This window comes from Eleutherodactylus coqui, chromosome 2 (genome assembly GCF_035609145.1).
Source record: "Eleutherodactylus coqui strain aEleCoq1 chromosome 2, aEleCoq1.hap1, whole genome shotgun sequence".
NCBI lineage: Eukaryota > Metazoa > Chordata > Amphibia > Anura > Eleutherodactylidae > Eleutherodactylus > Eleutherodactylus coqui.
Window position 1 is genome coordinate 276,825,084 of NC_089838.1, and position 13,455 is coordinate 276,838,538.

Sequence of the window (13,455 nt, forward strand, 5' to 3'; positions counted from 1 at the left end):
ATCCAGCTGGTATATTGGGTATAGCGATAATTCTTCCCATCCAGTAATTCACACACAGTATGATGCCCAAGGTCTTCATTAGCAAAAAATGGTGTAATGCATCTCTTACCTAGAGCCAATGAAGACTGCTGGTAAATCTAAACTCCTCCTGAACCTACAGGAGTAGAATACAAATTTGGGTTCATTGTAGATCTTAATGCCACTTGACCCTTTTAATATATATAACAGCCGATTTAAAGGCTACAAGCTCTATACCCTGTATGCCAGTCTTTGGTACAGGCCTTTACCACAACATCACTTGAATGCTCGAATACTTTCCATAACAGACTTGCTTTTTTTCCTTCTACAAGCTGCATTGCCTTCGATTGGGCTGAAATTTCTGACTAAGGACTCTTCTTGCCCCTCTATTACTATCTTAATCTACAAACGCTAACAGAGGAAAAAAACTTTGCCTTTTTTACTTTTGCAGGCTTGGAAAAGAAAGGAAGCTGCACCCTGCCCAGAGTGGACAGCACGACCTGCCTGTTCCCTGTGGATGAGAAAGCTGTGGAGTATTACTTTGCCTCAGATGCCAGGTTAGAGAAGTGTCATACATTATCTGTGTCTGTGGCATCGTACAGGATGGCACTGCTAGGACTGCTTACAGTTGCACTCAAAATTATTCAAACTCCATTGGAAATTTAGGTTTATTTACCAGATTTACAAACTTTCAGCTGTTTGTAAAAAAAAAAAAAAAAAAACCCGAAAAAACGTAAAGCAAGAACTTAATTGCTCAACACAACTAATATAACAAGTGGTTTTTCTTCCAAATTCAACCCAAAGTGCCAATTTGGTGACTATTACCCCTTTTTGACAAGCATATTTGGTACTTAATAGAGAACTTTTGCTGTTATGACCTGCTGCAAGATGGAGACCGGCTTCTAACAGCATTTCTGAGGAATCTTACCCCACTCCTCACGGGCAATAGTCTCCAGTACACGGATATTCTTGGGTTTGCTTGCTGCAAACGCCTTCTTCAAATCCCACCAAAGATTTTCTATGGAGTTCAGGTCAGGCGACCTTTTGGCCACTCCAGTATCTTACAGGACTACTTCTGAAACCAAGCCTTGGTGGACTTTGAGGTATGCTTTGGGATCATTGTCCTGTTGGAAGGTCCAATGCCGCCCACGCTTCAGCTTCCTCACAGAAGATGACATTTTCTCCTAGAATTTCCTGACACTTGATTAAATCCATCTTACCCTCTGCATGCTAGAGATTGCCAATGCCAGAGGAAGCAATGTAGCCCCAAAGCATAACTGAGCCACCACCATGCTTCCCTGTAGGCTGGATGCTCTTGTCAGCATATGCTTCAGTCTTCCTGCTCCAGGAATACTGCTGATCTATAGGCCCGAAAAGTTCCAGTTTAATTGTTCCACAAAACGGAATCCCTCAGTGTCTGCTGCTACCAAATCTTGCTGCACGTCTATTGTAGGGGTTTTGACCACTTGCCTGCACAGGCATCTGGTGACAGTTGGTGATGGCTTCCTCTTTCTGCCTCGTCCAAGTAGTCTGACTAGTGGTCCTTTTTAACTTTAAACTTGTAAAATATGCTTCCAACTGTATCTCTAGGAATATTCAGCATCTTTGCAGTCTTTTTTTGTATTCTTTTTCTCCTTTTGTGCAAGGCAATAAACTTTTTGGACCACTCTATTGACTTCTTCATATTTCTAACAGGCAAACATTCGTCAAAGCTGTTGCCTCTCCAGGTATTTGTTGTGTTTTATCTAAAGAGCACCTGATGCAAATAATGAAGCCCTTGATTAGTTACATCGGGTGTGCTTAAGAGAGAACACCTGATTTGCAAAATTGTACTCTGATGATGGATTCTATTCGAAGAGTTGAGTAATTCTGAGACTGGAATAATCCTAACAAGTGTTTCTCCAAATTCAACAAAAAATTCCACTTTTAATGTTAGTTGTGTTGTGCTATTTTAATGGATTATTTTATATTTTTGCAAACAGCTGAAGGCTTATAAATTTTGGCAAATAAACCTAATCTGCAAAACAGTTTGAATAATTTTGATCGCCACTTTTTTACACAGTATGGGTATCACCATCATCAAGAAGCTGCAGTTAGTCATTTTGCTTTGCCAACTCCGTGCTCCTTATGACCATCATGGTTAGATGGCATCCATCAGATAGTGTGTGCAGTTAGCATGTGATTGTACCAGATTTTGATTTACATGCGACACTCTGTATAATAAGGTATAGGCTCTTAACATCACTGTTGGGTAAGGGCATTGTTCCTGTGAAATAAACTTGTGCAATGCTTTGTTTTGCAGTGCTGTCATTGAACACACCAACAGAGTGATCTACCTTGAAGACGATGATGTGGCTGCTGTTGTGGATGGGCGTCTCTCTATCCACCGCATAAAGAGAAGTGCAGGAGATCACCCAGCACGTGCCATCCAGACTCTACAGATGGAGCTGCAGCAGATCATGAAAGGTAAGTGTCACTCTCGTGCTGCTCGGGTAGGGAACTAAAGTTCTCCTACATAAGTTTTTAGTCTTGGCAATCTGCATTTACAAAGGAGACGCAAATCTAACATAGTTGGTAAAGCTGAAAAAGGCATATGTCCATCCAGTTCAGTCTATGGTCCTACAATGTTGATCCAGAAGAAGGTAACCCCCCCCCCCCCCCCCTCATGAGGTAGAAGCCAGTTTTCCCAATCTGAGGAAGAAATTCCTTCCTCAATCCCAATTTGGTAATCCGAGTAAATCCCTGGTTCACCAACCCTCTTCATGTAATCTAGTAACCATAGAACTCAAGAAAGGCATCCATGCCCTTCTTGAATTCACCATCACCACTTCCTCAGGCAGAGAGAGAGTTCCATAGTCTCACTGCTCTTACAATAAAGGACCCCCTTCTATATCGGATGGCCCCTGGTTACAGTCAGTCCTGGGTATAAATGGATTGTCGGAGAGATCTCTGTATTGAGCCCTGATATACAGTGGTTAGGTGACTGCCCAGAAGTCTTTTTCTAAACTAAATGACCCCAATTTTGATAACCTCTCTGGGTATTGTAGTCCATCCTTTCCATTTATTACTTTAGTACCTTTGTACCCGCTCAAGCTCTGATATGTCCTTCTTGAGTACCAGTGCCCAAAACTGTCCACAATATTCCATGTGTGATCTGACCAGTGCCTTGTAAATAGGAAGAACAATGTTTTTGTCATGTGTCCCTAAACTTAATTGCCTTGGCAGCAGCTGACTGACACTGGCTGTTCCAGTATGGTGTTTTTTGTTTTTACTATCAGCTCTTTTTAGGAACCCATGAAAGTCGTATTGTTTAGATAGCACTGTGCCCAAATATACGTATTTTTTTTTTTTTTTTTTGCATCATTCTCTTGAGCACTTACAACTTAAAGGTTAACAAATGATGTGATCTTACTGGTTACATGAGTACCAGTTATATGTACAATTGTCATATAGGTCAAGTAGAAGACAAATGGAGAAAAATTATGTATGGAGGAACATTCCTCTGCTAAATGGGTGTGCCTTAAAGGGAACCATTATAAAATGCACTGAAGGGTCTGGTGTAGTGCAGCATATTGGGGTGGGATGTCAGAAGAGAGGGAAAAAAAGGGGGTCTACTTGTATACGATGTGAGTTTATAGGTCAGGAGGACGAATGCAATACTTTGAATGTGAGTGTAAAATGGATGGATGAGTAAATCTAGTGGGGACACTGAAAATGGAACAAACACTAAGTGTTGCCTGCAGGATCATGACTACTTATGGTTTACTTTATCGGGTTTGATTGGCAGGCAATTTCAGCTCCTTCATGCAGAAAGAAATTTTTGAGCAGCCAGAGTCTGTTGTCAACACTATGAGAGGACGAGTGAACTTTGATGACCTAACGGGTAAGACCAGCTGATCATTGTTATATGGCGGCTGCTTAGGTATTGAAATGCTGGATTCCAAGTCCTTCTCTTAAACTTGGGAGACTTCCTGAATTAGGTGAGGGACTTGCAATCAGAATTTCTTTCCATTTATATGTATTGTGACATCTGGGCAATTAGTCACTCCTGGGGATTCCCATCTTTCAACATAAGATGGTTGGCACATGGAGTAAGTTTACTATTTAATCTGACTCCTGCTATTGAAGCTTCACAAAAGTTTCACTACAGAACTTTACGATGACAACACAGTGCCTGAACTGTAAACTAACACCTGGCCATCCAGCCTTTTACTATACACATTAGCAATGCCCTCTCTCTAGTCAGGCCTAGAGTCCAAAGCTTCAAACATCACATATATCCTATAACACACGGTGCATCTTATACCCTGTTGTGCAAGGCATCAGTACTGCACAGCCCCAATATGGCCTTTCTATCACAGCCTGGAAGCCATTAATGAAAGACTCGCTCACTTTTTTTTTTTTTTTTTTTTTAAACAAGACCTCTCAGATTCAACCTAATGAGCCAGCTCCAGTAGAGAGAACTCCTTCTCTACCAACCATTTTCCTAAAATATGGCCCCCTGGTGGCTAAAACATGTCTCTACAGTGGTCCCCTCTGCCAAAGTATATGAATTAGACCCTGTCAAGTATTTTCTGACACCCCAGTACAATATTGACTTCGTTTTTACAGTGATCTTGGGAGGGTTGAAGGATCACATTAAAGAAATCCAGAGATGCCGGCGACTAATCCTCATTGCTTGTGGAACTAGTTACCATGCTGGAGTGGCTGTGAGTATTGTCCTGTTATTTGTTACACTGAATGATAATAAAATGTAATAGATGGTAGGCATGATGGGCGTAGTTATGGGTAGAATGGCTGGTAAGGTATGTGCTCTTAGTGCCAGGGATAGCCTCAACAAGAGAATCTACCTTGTGTTGGTTATTTTGAGGTAGGACTATGGCGGCAAACAACATTTTTGCCCCAGTGCGTTTTTATACATTTTTTTTTTTTCCTGTTTCTAAGTGCAAATACAATTTGTCCTAACTTAGTTTTCATGATAAACCACTCAGACTCTGTTTACACTTACGTTATGACTTGAATGATCTGAACAGTGACCAGCGGACTTGATTGACTTCTGTTGAGGCTGCTGTGGCTGCACGAATAGAGTTGCATGCTGCACTAGTGTTTAATGCTGCAAATTCCATAGTGCAAGTGTCATCACAGTCCAACTGGTGAAAGTGGAGAGGGGTGCGGCATTCAGCAGGTGTGAAGACTGTTTGAAATTCTTTTGCAAGCCCATTGATAGTTTTTGCTGACTGAGTGTCTCCTCTTCTTACAGACTCGCCAGATTTTAGAAGAACTGACAGAACTGCCAGTCATGGTGGAGCTGGCTAGTGACTTTTTGGACAGGAACACCCCTGTCTTCAGAGATGATGTGTGCTTTTTCATTAGCCAATCAGGTACGTGGGTCACCGAAATTGGTTATTCTCTTAAAGATACCTCTTACATGGGCCAAAAGGCACTCGAATAATTGCTCAAACTATTTATTTTTGAGTCTATGTACACACTGCCCCCCAACAGGGCACTGAGCAAGAAGTCAATCTGTTTCTGTGTAAATAGGAGTCTCTTAATCTTTGAGCGACTACCTGTTTATGGTCAATGGATGCAGGCGGCCAGAAGAGATCTCCGGCCTGCTCAGTCTCCACTGTCTGCATTGTAGAGGAGTGATAGTCACTGGGATGGCTGTCGAGCCCTTATGTGTCAAACAGTCATGCTGTGTAAAGATACCTTATATTCGTAGCAGATTTTTTACATTTTTGTTCTAGTTTGCTAAAACCTTCTTGTGAACTAAGGCCTATTGTTTCCACAGGTGAGACAGCAGACACCTTACTCGCCCTGCGTTATTGCAAAGAACGTGGTGCCCTGACTGTAGGAATTACAAATACTGTTGGCAGTTCCATCTCACGAGAGACAGATTGTGGCGTTCACATTAATGCCGGACCGGAGATTGGTGTCGCCAGTACAAAGGTGAGCACAGACCGGATGATTACGGAGTTATCTGAGCTGTAAAGCAACTGCTCATATTTACTAGACGCAACGACTCTGATCCAGTACACTTATATTTAAATTGGAAAGCCATGAAAGGGTTGGGCATAATCTCTGAAGTAACCTATTAGTCTGGTAGTCAGGAAGTTGTGAGCACAGTACAGTGTCTGTGTAGTACTCCATAAATTGCAATGGTCAGTATAACTTATCATCATTGACCCGTATTGTAAAGCCCATGTTCTCTCTTTCCAGGCATATACTAGTCAGTTTGTGGCACTCGTCATGTTCGCGCTTCTGATTTGCGATGATCGCATATCTATGCAGGAGAGACGTAAGCAGATTTTGGAAGGTCTGAAAATATTACCAGGTAAGAGTCCCTCATATACTGAATGTCACATTCAGTTTCTGTTCAAATGCTACGAGCTAATCTGCACATGGACGTCAGATTATCAGCCTAATCCACCAATTCCAATTGATTTGGCCAATCGTCTGATGCAGTGTTTCTCAAACTCCAGTCCTTACGCCACTACAGCAGGTCATGTTTTCAGGTTTCCATAGTATTGCACAGGTGATGTGGTAATTGGCACTACCTCAGAATTTGCCACAGGTATTCTTTCTATAGGAAATCCTGAAAACCTGACCTGTTGGAGAGACATGAGGACTGGAGTTGGGAAACTCTGATCTAATGTGTATGGGGTGGCCTAACCACTATCCCCCAACTGCAGATATCTAGGAGGAGAAGATTCTGGCAGTTAGATTTCAACATGTTCTTTTTGTTCTTGAGGAGCTAAGCCGCTGCCAAAGGAGTCTCGCTTCCCTCTCCCTATTCACAACGCATAAACGCTTGGCTAAAGCCTGTATGTGTATTGGGGAGCCAGGAGAAATGATTGTTGGCCACCTGATTCTTTGGCCTACAGCTATCTGACATGTATGGCCAACGTATAAGTCTATAAAGCTTGATTAATGTGAAGAGTCAACCATCGGATAGAATATGAACAAAAACAGAGTTGTCTACCTTGAATCGTCCACTTTTTGTTAGAAGGGTCCCCTCATAAACTGAGTGTCCAGCTGCTGGGACTTCCATTGACCAGCTTTAATCTGAGGGGAACCTGGCAGCAAGTGCTCAATTCACTTGCAATGCCACCACAAGACTAACAAATCATTACATAGTTCTCATTGAAAGGAGGTGAGCTCCTTCAGAAGAAGAGATGCCCTTTGTAGCTAGTAGATGAGGGTTCTCTATTAAATCTTATTTTCCTAGTACGGTATTTAAAAATGTGTTTCGTAAACCAGACAACTTTTTCTTTTTTATTTTTTTTATTTTTTTTTTTGAATGCTATCAAGTTTCCATTTGCATGGCCAGTAGATCTCCTACAGGAACTGCGATTCGAGCGGGGTGATGACTTTTGCATTCTTTGATGAAGTTAATTCCTCTTTCCTTTTATACAGATAACATTAAAGAAGTCCTTAGCCTTGATGATGAGATTCAGAAGCTGGCGACCGAGCTATACCAGCAGAAATCTGTCCTCATTATGGGCCGTGGATATCACTATGCAACATGCTTGGAAGGAGCCCTGGTAAGTGCAATTCTCTTTCCGAGTAGTGTTTTTGCTTTACCAGGGAATTGGCTTGCAAATGTACCGATTTAATGTCCAGTTCACAAAGTATGGTCTCTGAGGGTGACCTTCATGAACTCACATGCTATTACCTGGTAAATGGTGCTCAAACGTTCCAATGTCCCCTTTAAAAGCCCCAGTGGAGAAACCCTATCTTGGGCAATGTAAATGTTATATCAGAGCGGTTTTAAGGGGCTTATCTGGGACTTTTACTAGTGATGACATTTCCTCAGGAAAGGTTATCGGTAGTTGATCGTGGCGGTCCACGTTCTTGGCCAGACTGTCTGTGCAGACGGCACTGGAAGCTTCTATTGAATTCAATGGGAGCTGTGCCTGCAGTACCAACTTGGGTCCCTGCAATACAGGCAGTACTGTCTGCTTCCAGCACTGACAGCTAGTCAAGTGAACAGCTTATTAGCAAGGATCCCTAGTGGCAGACCCCTGCTAATCAAATATTGATGAGCTATACTGAGAGTAGGGTGGATAGGTCATCAATAGTAAAAGTCCTGGACAACCCCTTTAAGGGGGATAGTCACAAACCACTGAATCATTTTAAAGTGATTCTGTCATCGTGCTGCCTGAACCACAGACCGTGTGAACTCGGGACAGGGAAGCCTGTTGCCCCCATGGGTGTTTTAGTCTCAAATTCTGCGGCATTTCAGAATTAATACACTTTAAAGCTGAGCTCTGAGTCACGAAGGCAGACTGTGATGGCCTGTCGCCTCCTGCTGCATGAAGACTGACAGCCCTCTCCCCCTTATGTATATAGAGAGCTGTCAGTCTTCATGCAGAAGTCTGGCCCGCTTCCATGACTCAGCTCAGCTCCAAGCCAAAGGTCAAAGCATGTTCATTCTGAAATGCCACTGTGATTTAGAATAAAACACCCCTAGGGGCAACAAGTTTTCCTGTTCCGTGTTCGGCTCTTTGTTTACCCCTGCTGTCGTGTCGCACTGGTACCCTGAGCCTTTCATTGGCTCTTCTCTTTGGCTCTTCTCTTTGATAATGCACATCTGATTTATTGTAACTTTATAAATGTTATGTTTTCATCTGCAGAAAATTAAGGAAATCACCTACATGCATTCAGAAGGAATCTTGGCTGGAGAACTGAAGCACGGTCCACTGGCTCTGGTAGACAAACTAATGCCAGTTATAATGATTATCATGCGAGATCACGCTTACACCAAGTGCCAAAATGCACTGCAGCAAGTGGTGGCAAGACAGGTAGGTCCAGAATCAGAGACTGGCGGACTGTGAATGAGGATCGAATTACTTGTAGAATATTTGTATAATTATTCCATTCTACCTCCCAGGGTCGGCCTGTAGTTATCTGCGACAAGGAGGATACAGAAACTATTAACACAATCAAACGTACAATAAAGGTGCCTCACACAGTGGATTGTCTTCAAGGAATCCTGAGTGTGATCCCCTTACAGCTCCTTGCCTTCCATCTTGCTGTGCTCCGAGGATATGATGTGAGTTGCATTACTTTTTCCTATATTGTTTTCTGTTAGGACGCTGGCTATATACATAGAGAAGGGGCCCCATATGAAAAATCCCCAAATGGGACGTTGTCCATTTTTTGTGGTCTCAGGCCCTAATTGTGGAAACTGATGGCCTGTTTATGTCTTATTGCCACATTTCGATCCGTTGGCAAGGTTTTTGCTCTTCTTCATGGAAGTGCTAAGAGAATTTTATGTGTTTTTTGTTTTTTGTTTTACACCTCCCACACCTAAGGATGGCTTTATATCATCCATATAGTTGCTTGATAAAGCGAATGCAAGCGACAGTTCTTTGTAAACATGGCCATCAACTGGGTGACGAGTGAGAGTGAGAATTTGTTCATTAGTTGCTTTGTTTCTGTTCTCAGCTCACATGCTACTAATTGGTACTAATAGGCATCAGTACCAAGTAGTAGATTTATGCAAAATGATCGCTCAAAAGCCATCTTTTAAGCGATCATCTTTGTGTCTAAAGGCCCATTTAGACCCAACGATTCTTGCTTAAAGCGTCTAAATACACGGACATTGTGCAGTTTACGTGCACGAGTCGTTCCTCGCTCAATTCCAGTTTTCTTTACTTGAGAGATGAACTCTTATCTGCGGTGCAGGCTGTTATCACAGTCGGCAGCGCTGATAAGATTCTTACAGCCTGTGTCCTGCTGGTAGTTCACAGTCGGATGCTGGCTGTAATCGCGGAGAACAACTTATGCAGAACAACTGTATTGTTCGGCGAGAGATAGCGGCGGTGTCCCGCTCCGCCTGCATAGCTCTTTAGTAGCTACTTAGCTACTATAGACTATGCAAAGATAATCCCTCAAAGCTGTCACTCAAACTGTCGTTTGAATGACTTTTGAGTGATCATTTGTCAGTGTAAATGGGGGTTTAGAAACTGGTTGATTAATTGTAGTCTGGTTTAATTGTCACTGTTGTCTTTTAATGACCAGCCAATGTCTTTACATGGAGGTGTGCACTTGTTGGTGTGTGCCTCCCTCCAAATGCTGATTAGCTCCCACCTTTTTTTGAGCATTTTGCCTCCCCACCTAACACTCATTGGTTCCCCAAAAATGCAATAATATGGGCAAGTGAACTGAACAGTCCCTAATGGTCTTCAAAGGTACACTTGCTGCTACGTTCTGTGGCTGGTTTAAAGATACACCTGCTGTAGCATCAACTATTCGGTAAGAGACCATAGCCATGCATATTGATCTCGATGGACCTGGCAACTAAAGAGCATGTGTGAGGAAGGGGGTTGAAATTTCAAATGCACGCTCGCCTCACACATTTTAAATTATCAGCGAGCTATAATATAGCCCATCTAAATGCTCCCAGTGATTGTGTACTCTTACAAAGGGCAATTCTTGTTCAACAGTCGTGTACGATTAGGTGACTATATTTCAAGTGACTATTCATACGATGGCTGTCCTGTGTAAAGCCAACCTAAGAGATAAGACCAATATGTTGTCCCCTGTTCCCATCCACAGTTCACATGGCTTGTCTATGTCACATTAGCCTTTGTTAGAACCTCTTGGTTTGTACACTATTGGAAAACTGCTCTGGGACGTCTTCATGTTAACCGTTGGGCACCGTTGCCAATGCGCTATAACCCCCTCTTTCTTTTTCCCTCAGGTGGATTGTCCAAGAAACTTGGCCAAGTCAGTGACTGTGGAATAAGCTGAAGCATTCGTAGCAGAAGACACTATTTCTACAACTTTTTTTTTTTTTTTTTTTTTCTCCCCTCAATTTTTACTTTTGTATTTATTTTCCATTTTTGTTTTTTCCTTTTTTGTTCTGTTTAGATCAATTTGCAGATCTCTTTCGCTGCATCTTATAAACGATTAAGGGCAGAATAGTGTACAATCGTAGTTTCTAGTGTAATCGCGTGACTATAGAGTAGCCATTCCCTTCAGTTGCAGTAACCTTTTGACAGAGGTCTAGTGACTTGGGGATGACTTGTCATGCCAAGTCCTGCACTTTATAACTCTGTTTTACTCTCCCTGACCACCACAACTTACACATGGCCCGTCTACTTCTAGAAAAGTGCCAAGAAGTTATCTCCTGTCTTGGCATACGGAAAGGCCATGTCCTGCTTGTCTCCTTATTCCTTTGTAAATGACTGACAATGAATTGAAGCAATCAAGTGCAAGACTTGGTATCGCCTAAATAACCGGACACAAGCAGAAGTAGTCATGTCAGGCGCATGGTGCCAGATCCTGTATAGAAGAAAGTTGGGGCAATCTGTGCACCAGGAGCTATATGTTCTACTTCGAGTACATTTATGATGATTTGTTAGTAAATCTCATTGGAACAAGTCACCATATTACAGTAACAGAAAAGAAGCTCATGGACACATTGAGCAGGTTGCACATTCCGTATTGGTTCAAACAATCAGTCTGGTTCATATTCCTGCCATTTTTTTTTTTTTATCCCCTCCCTCACGTTCGTCCTTGGTGGGTAGTTGTGTGGCCTCCTCTAAGACCCCCTCAGTCTTGCTGGAAAAGCTGCAACACTACTTGCCACTCTTTTGCCTAGCGACATAGGATATAGGTTGTCTTTGTAATGGTTTTTCTATACTTTTGCAGGTACTAGATTTCCTTTGCTTTAGCAAAGGCAGCACATAATAATGAAATGAAGCGAGGTCCGGTCCTCCTCTTTTAAAACAAATTTGCTCATACTTGCAGTTTTTAGCTATATACATATACCTTTTTTACACCCAAAGTTTACATTGCATTAAGGGCTTGGGCTGGAGCTAACAGAAATCTGGAGTTTAACTGTGAAATTGTCCTTTTTTTGCCTACCTGTTAAGGTCTCAAATTCTGAAGCCATCTGTAAGGGGCACAAATGGGTCCAATACGGGGCACCATCTCACAAAGGCTAATTCTGTAAAACACTCAACTTTCTCACATGTGGGATATTGCTATGCCTTTCCTAGATTCATGAAAGAGCTTGTATGGAAATACGGAAAAAGTATCTACTCTCCCGTTTCCCTCACCAGAAACAGGGCCGCTATAATGTATTGTCTTGATTGCGGCTGATTTGCAATACTACACACCTCTTCATTGAAAGTAGCGTAGTTTCTGGATAAAATAAGTAGACTCTCTTTTCCCTAAACAGGACCGCTCCTTTAATGCTCTTCCATGCACCCCACTGCTTATGGCAAACAGACTCCCTAAGATGACAAATGAAGGTGTTCTGAGACCCCCACATGCACTACTGGAGATGAAGATTCATAGGAAAGACAATGTGACTTTTTATGCCATCTCACGTCCCTCTTTTTTCCTCTTTCTTTTGTATTCCCTATAAGATAAGATGTTGGTACTTTAATGTTTAAATATGTAATGTCTATTTTATTTTCTGTTTTAACTGGAAAGAAATTAAAAGTTTCCATTACATGGAAAGATGCTGTTCTATTAATGTAAAAGACGTTTACAAAGGACCAAAGATGCGTACAGTGCTTGTAAAAAATCACTTGGATTCTGTGAAACAATAAACATTTGGACATGTACATGCATTTATCTCTTTTTTTTCCGGTCTGTGGGTATTTAATTATTGGGGTAAAATAAATTGTATACAAATTAGGGATGTTTATATGAAGCATAATATTATGGGTAGAAAATTGACGGCAGAAAAAGGTGCGCTACTCTATCCAGTCTGCTCTTATATTACTGCCTTGTTGTTTTTCACTTAGCATAGATCTATGATTATCTCAGCCAGCTTGAATTCATTTTTACTTGTCCGTCCCATTAGAGTTACACAGCTTTAGACCATTGGATATAGCTACTGGTCACTAGGGGCTAGCACTAAGCAGAGAAGCGGTAGCCCCGCCTACTTGCTATATCCCTCCTGCTGGCACTGAGCTAACCAGCTTTAGCTTAGTGTCTGTAGGACTCTCACCCATTACCATGATCGAGGCAGCCAAACAGAGGATGAATCCTTACCCTACTGTTGTCAAAACTAACAGGCACGTTAACCCACCGGCTATAGTGTACCTGTTGTGGTGTTTTTTTTTGTTTTTTTTTTATATACGGACCTAGCTCTAACGGATGGTGGCTGAATGGGATACACTGCTGGAGCCTAGGACTGCTTTTGCCTGCTCCCAACGGTGGGTGAATTTGTTTCTAACGCTATCTGTAGGCATTGTGGGCTTACCTTAATGGTGTCCTTCCTGGGAGCTTGGAGGCTCCATGCTCCAGTGTCTTTTTCCGGGCTTCCCGGCCGTTGGGAGCCTAGGTGTCGTCCAGTGGCAGGGCTGGGGTGCGGACAGGCCCTACTCCCTCCACCAATCACAGCACAGAGTGCGCTATTAGAAAATCAGCACTGATTTGACATCAGCACTGAAGCTCAGGGCCACCCACTTC

The 13,455-nt window shown here is 42.4% G+C and overlaps 1 protein-coding gene across 2 annotated transcripts in view; it reads left to right on the forward strand.

The window, feature by feature from the left end:
• Positions 1-12,602, forward strand: part of GFPT1 (glutamine--fructose-6-phosphate transaminase 1) — a 35,577-nt gene extending 22,975 nt beyond the window's left edge. For both annotated transcript variants that reach the window (XM_066593052.1, XM_066593053.1), the window contains 11 exons: positions 470-575; positions 2,321-2,484; positions 3,806-3,901; positions 4,630-4,727; positions 5,279-5,399; positions 5,810-5,967; positions 6,238-6,352; positions 7,435-7,562; positions 8,655-8,822; positions 8,912-9,073; positions 10,727-12,602. In XM_066593052.1, the coding sequence (XP_066449149.1) occupies positions 470-575; positions 2,321-2,484; positions 3,806-3,901; positions 4,630-4,727; positions 5,279-5,399; positions 5,810-5,967; positions 6,238-6,352; positions 7,435-7,562; positions 8,655-8,822; positions 8,912-9,073; positions 10,727-10,771 (1,361 nt within the window). In that variant the 3' untranslated portion in view covers positions 10,772-12,602. The remainder of the gene's footprint in view (positions 1-469; positions 576-2,320; positions 2,485-3,805; positions 3,902-4,629; positions 4,728-5,278; positions 5,400-5,809; positions 5,968-6,237; positions 6,353-7,434; positions 7,563-8,654; positions 8,823-8,911; positions 9,074-10,726) is intronic.
• Positions 12,603-13,455: the final 853 nt, after the last annotated feature.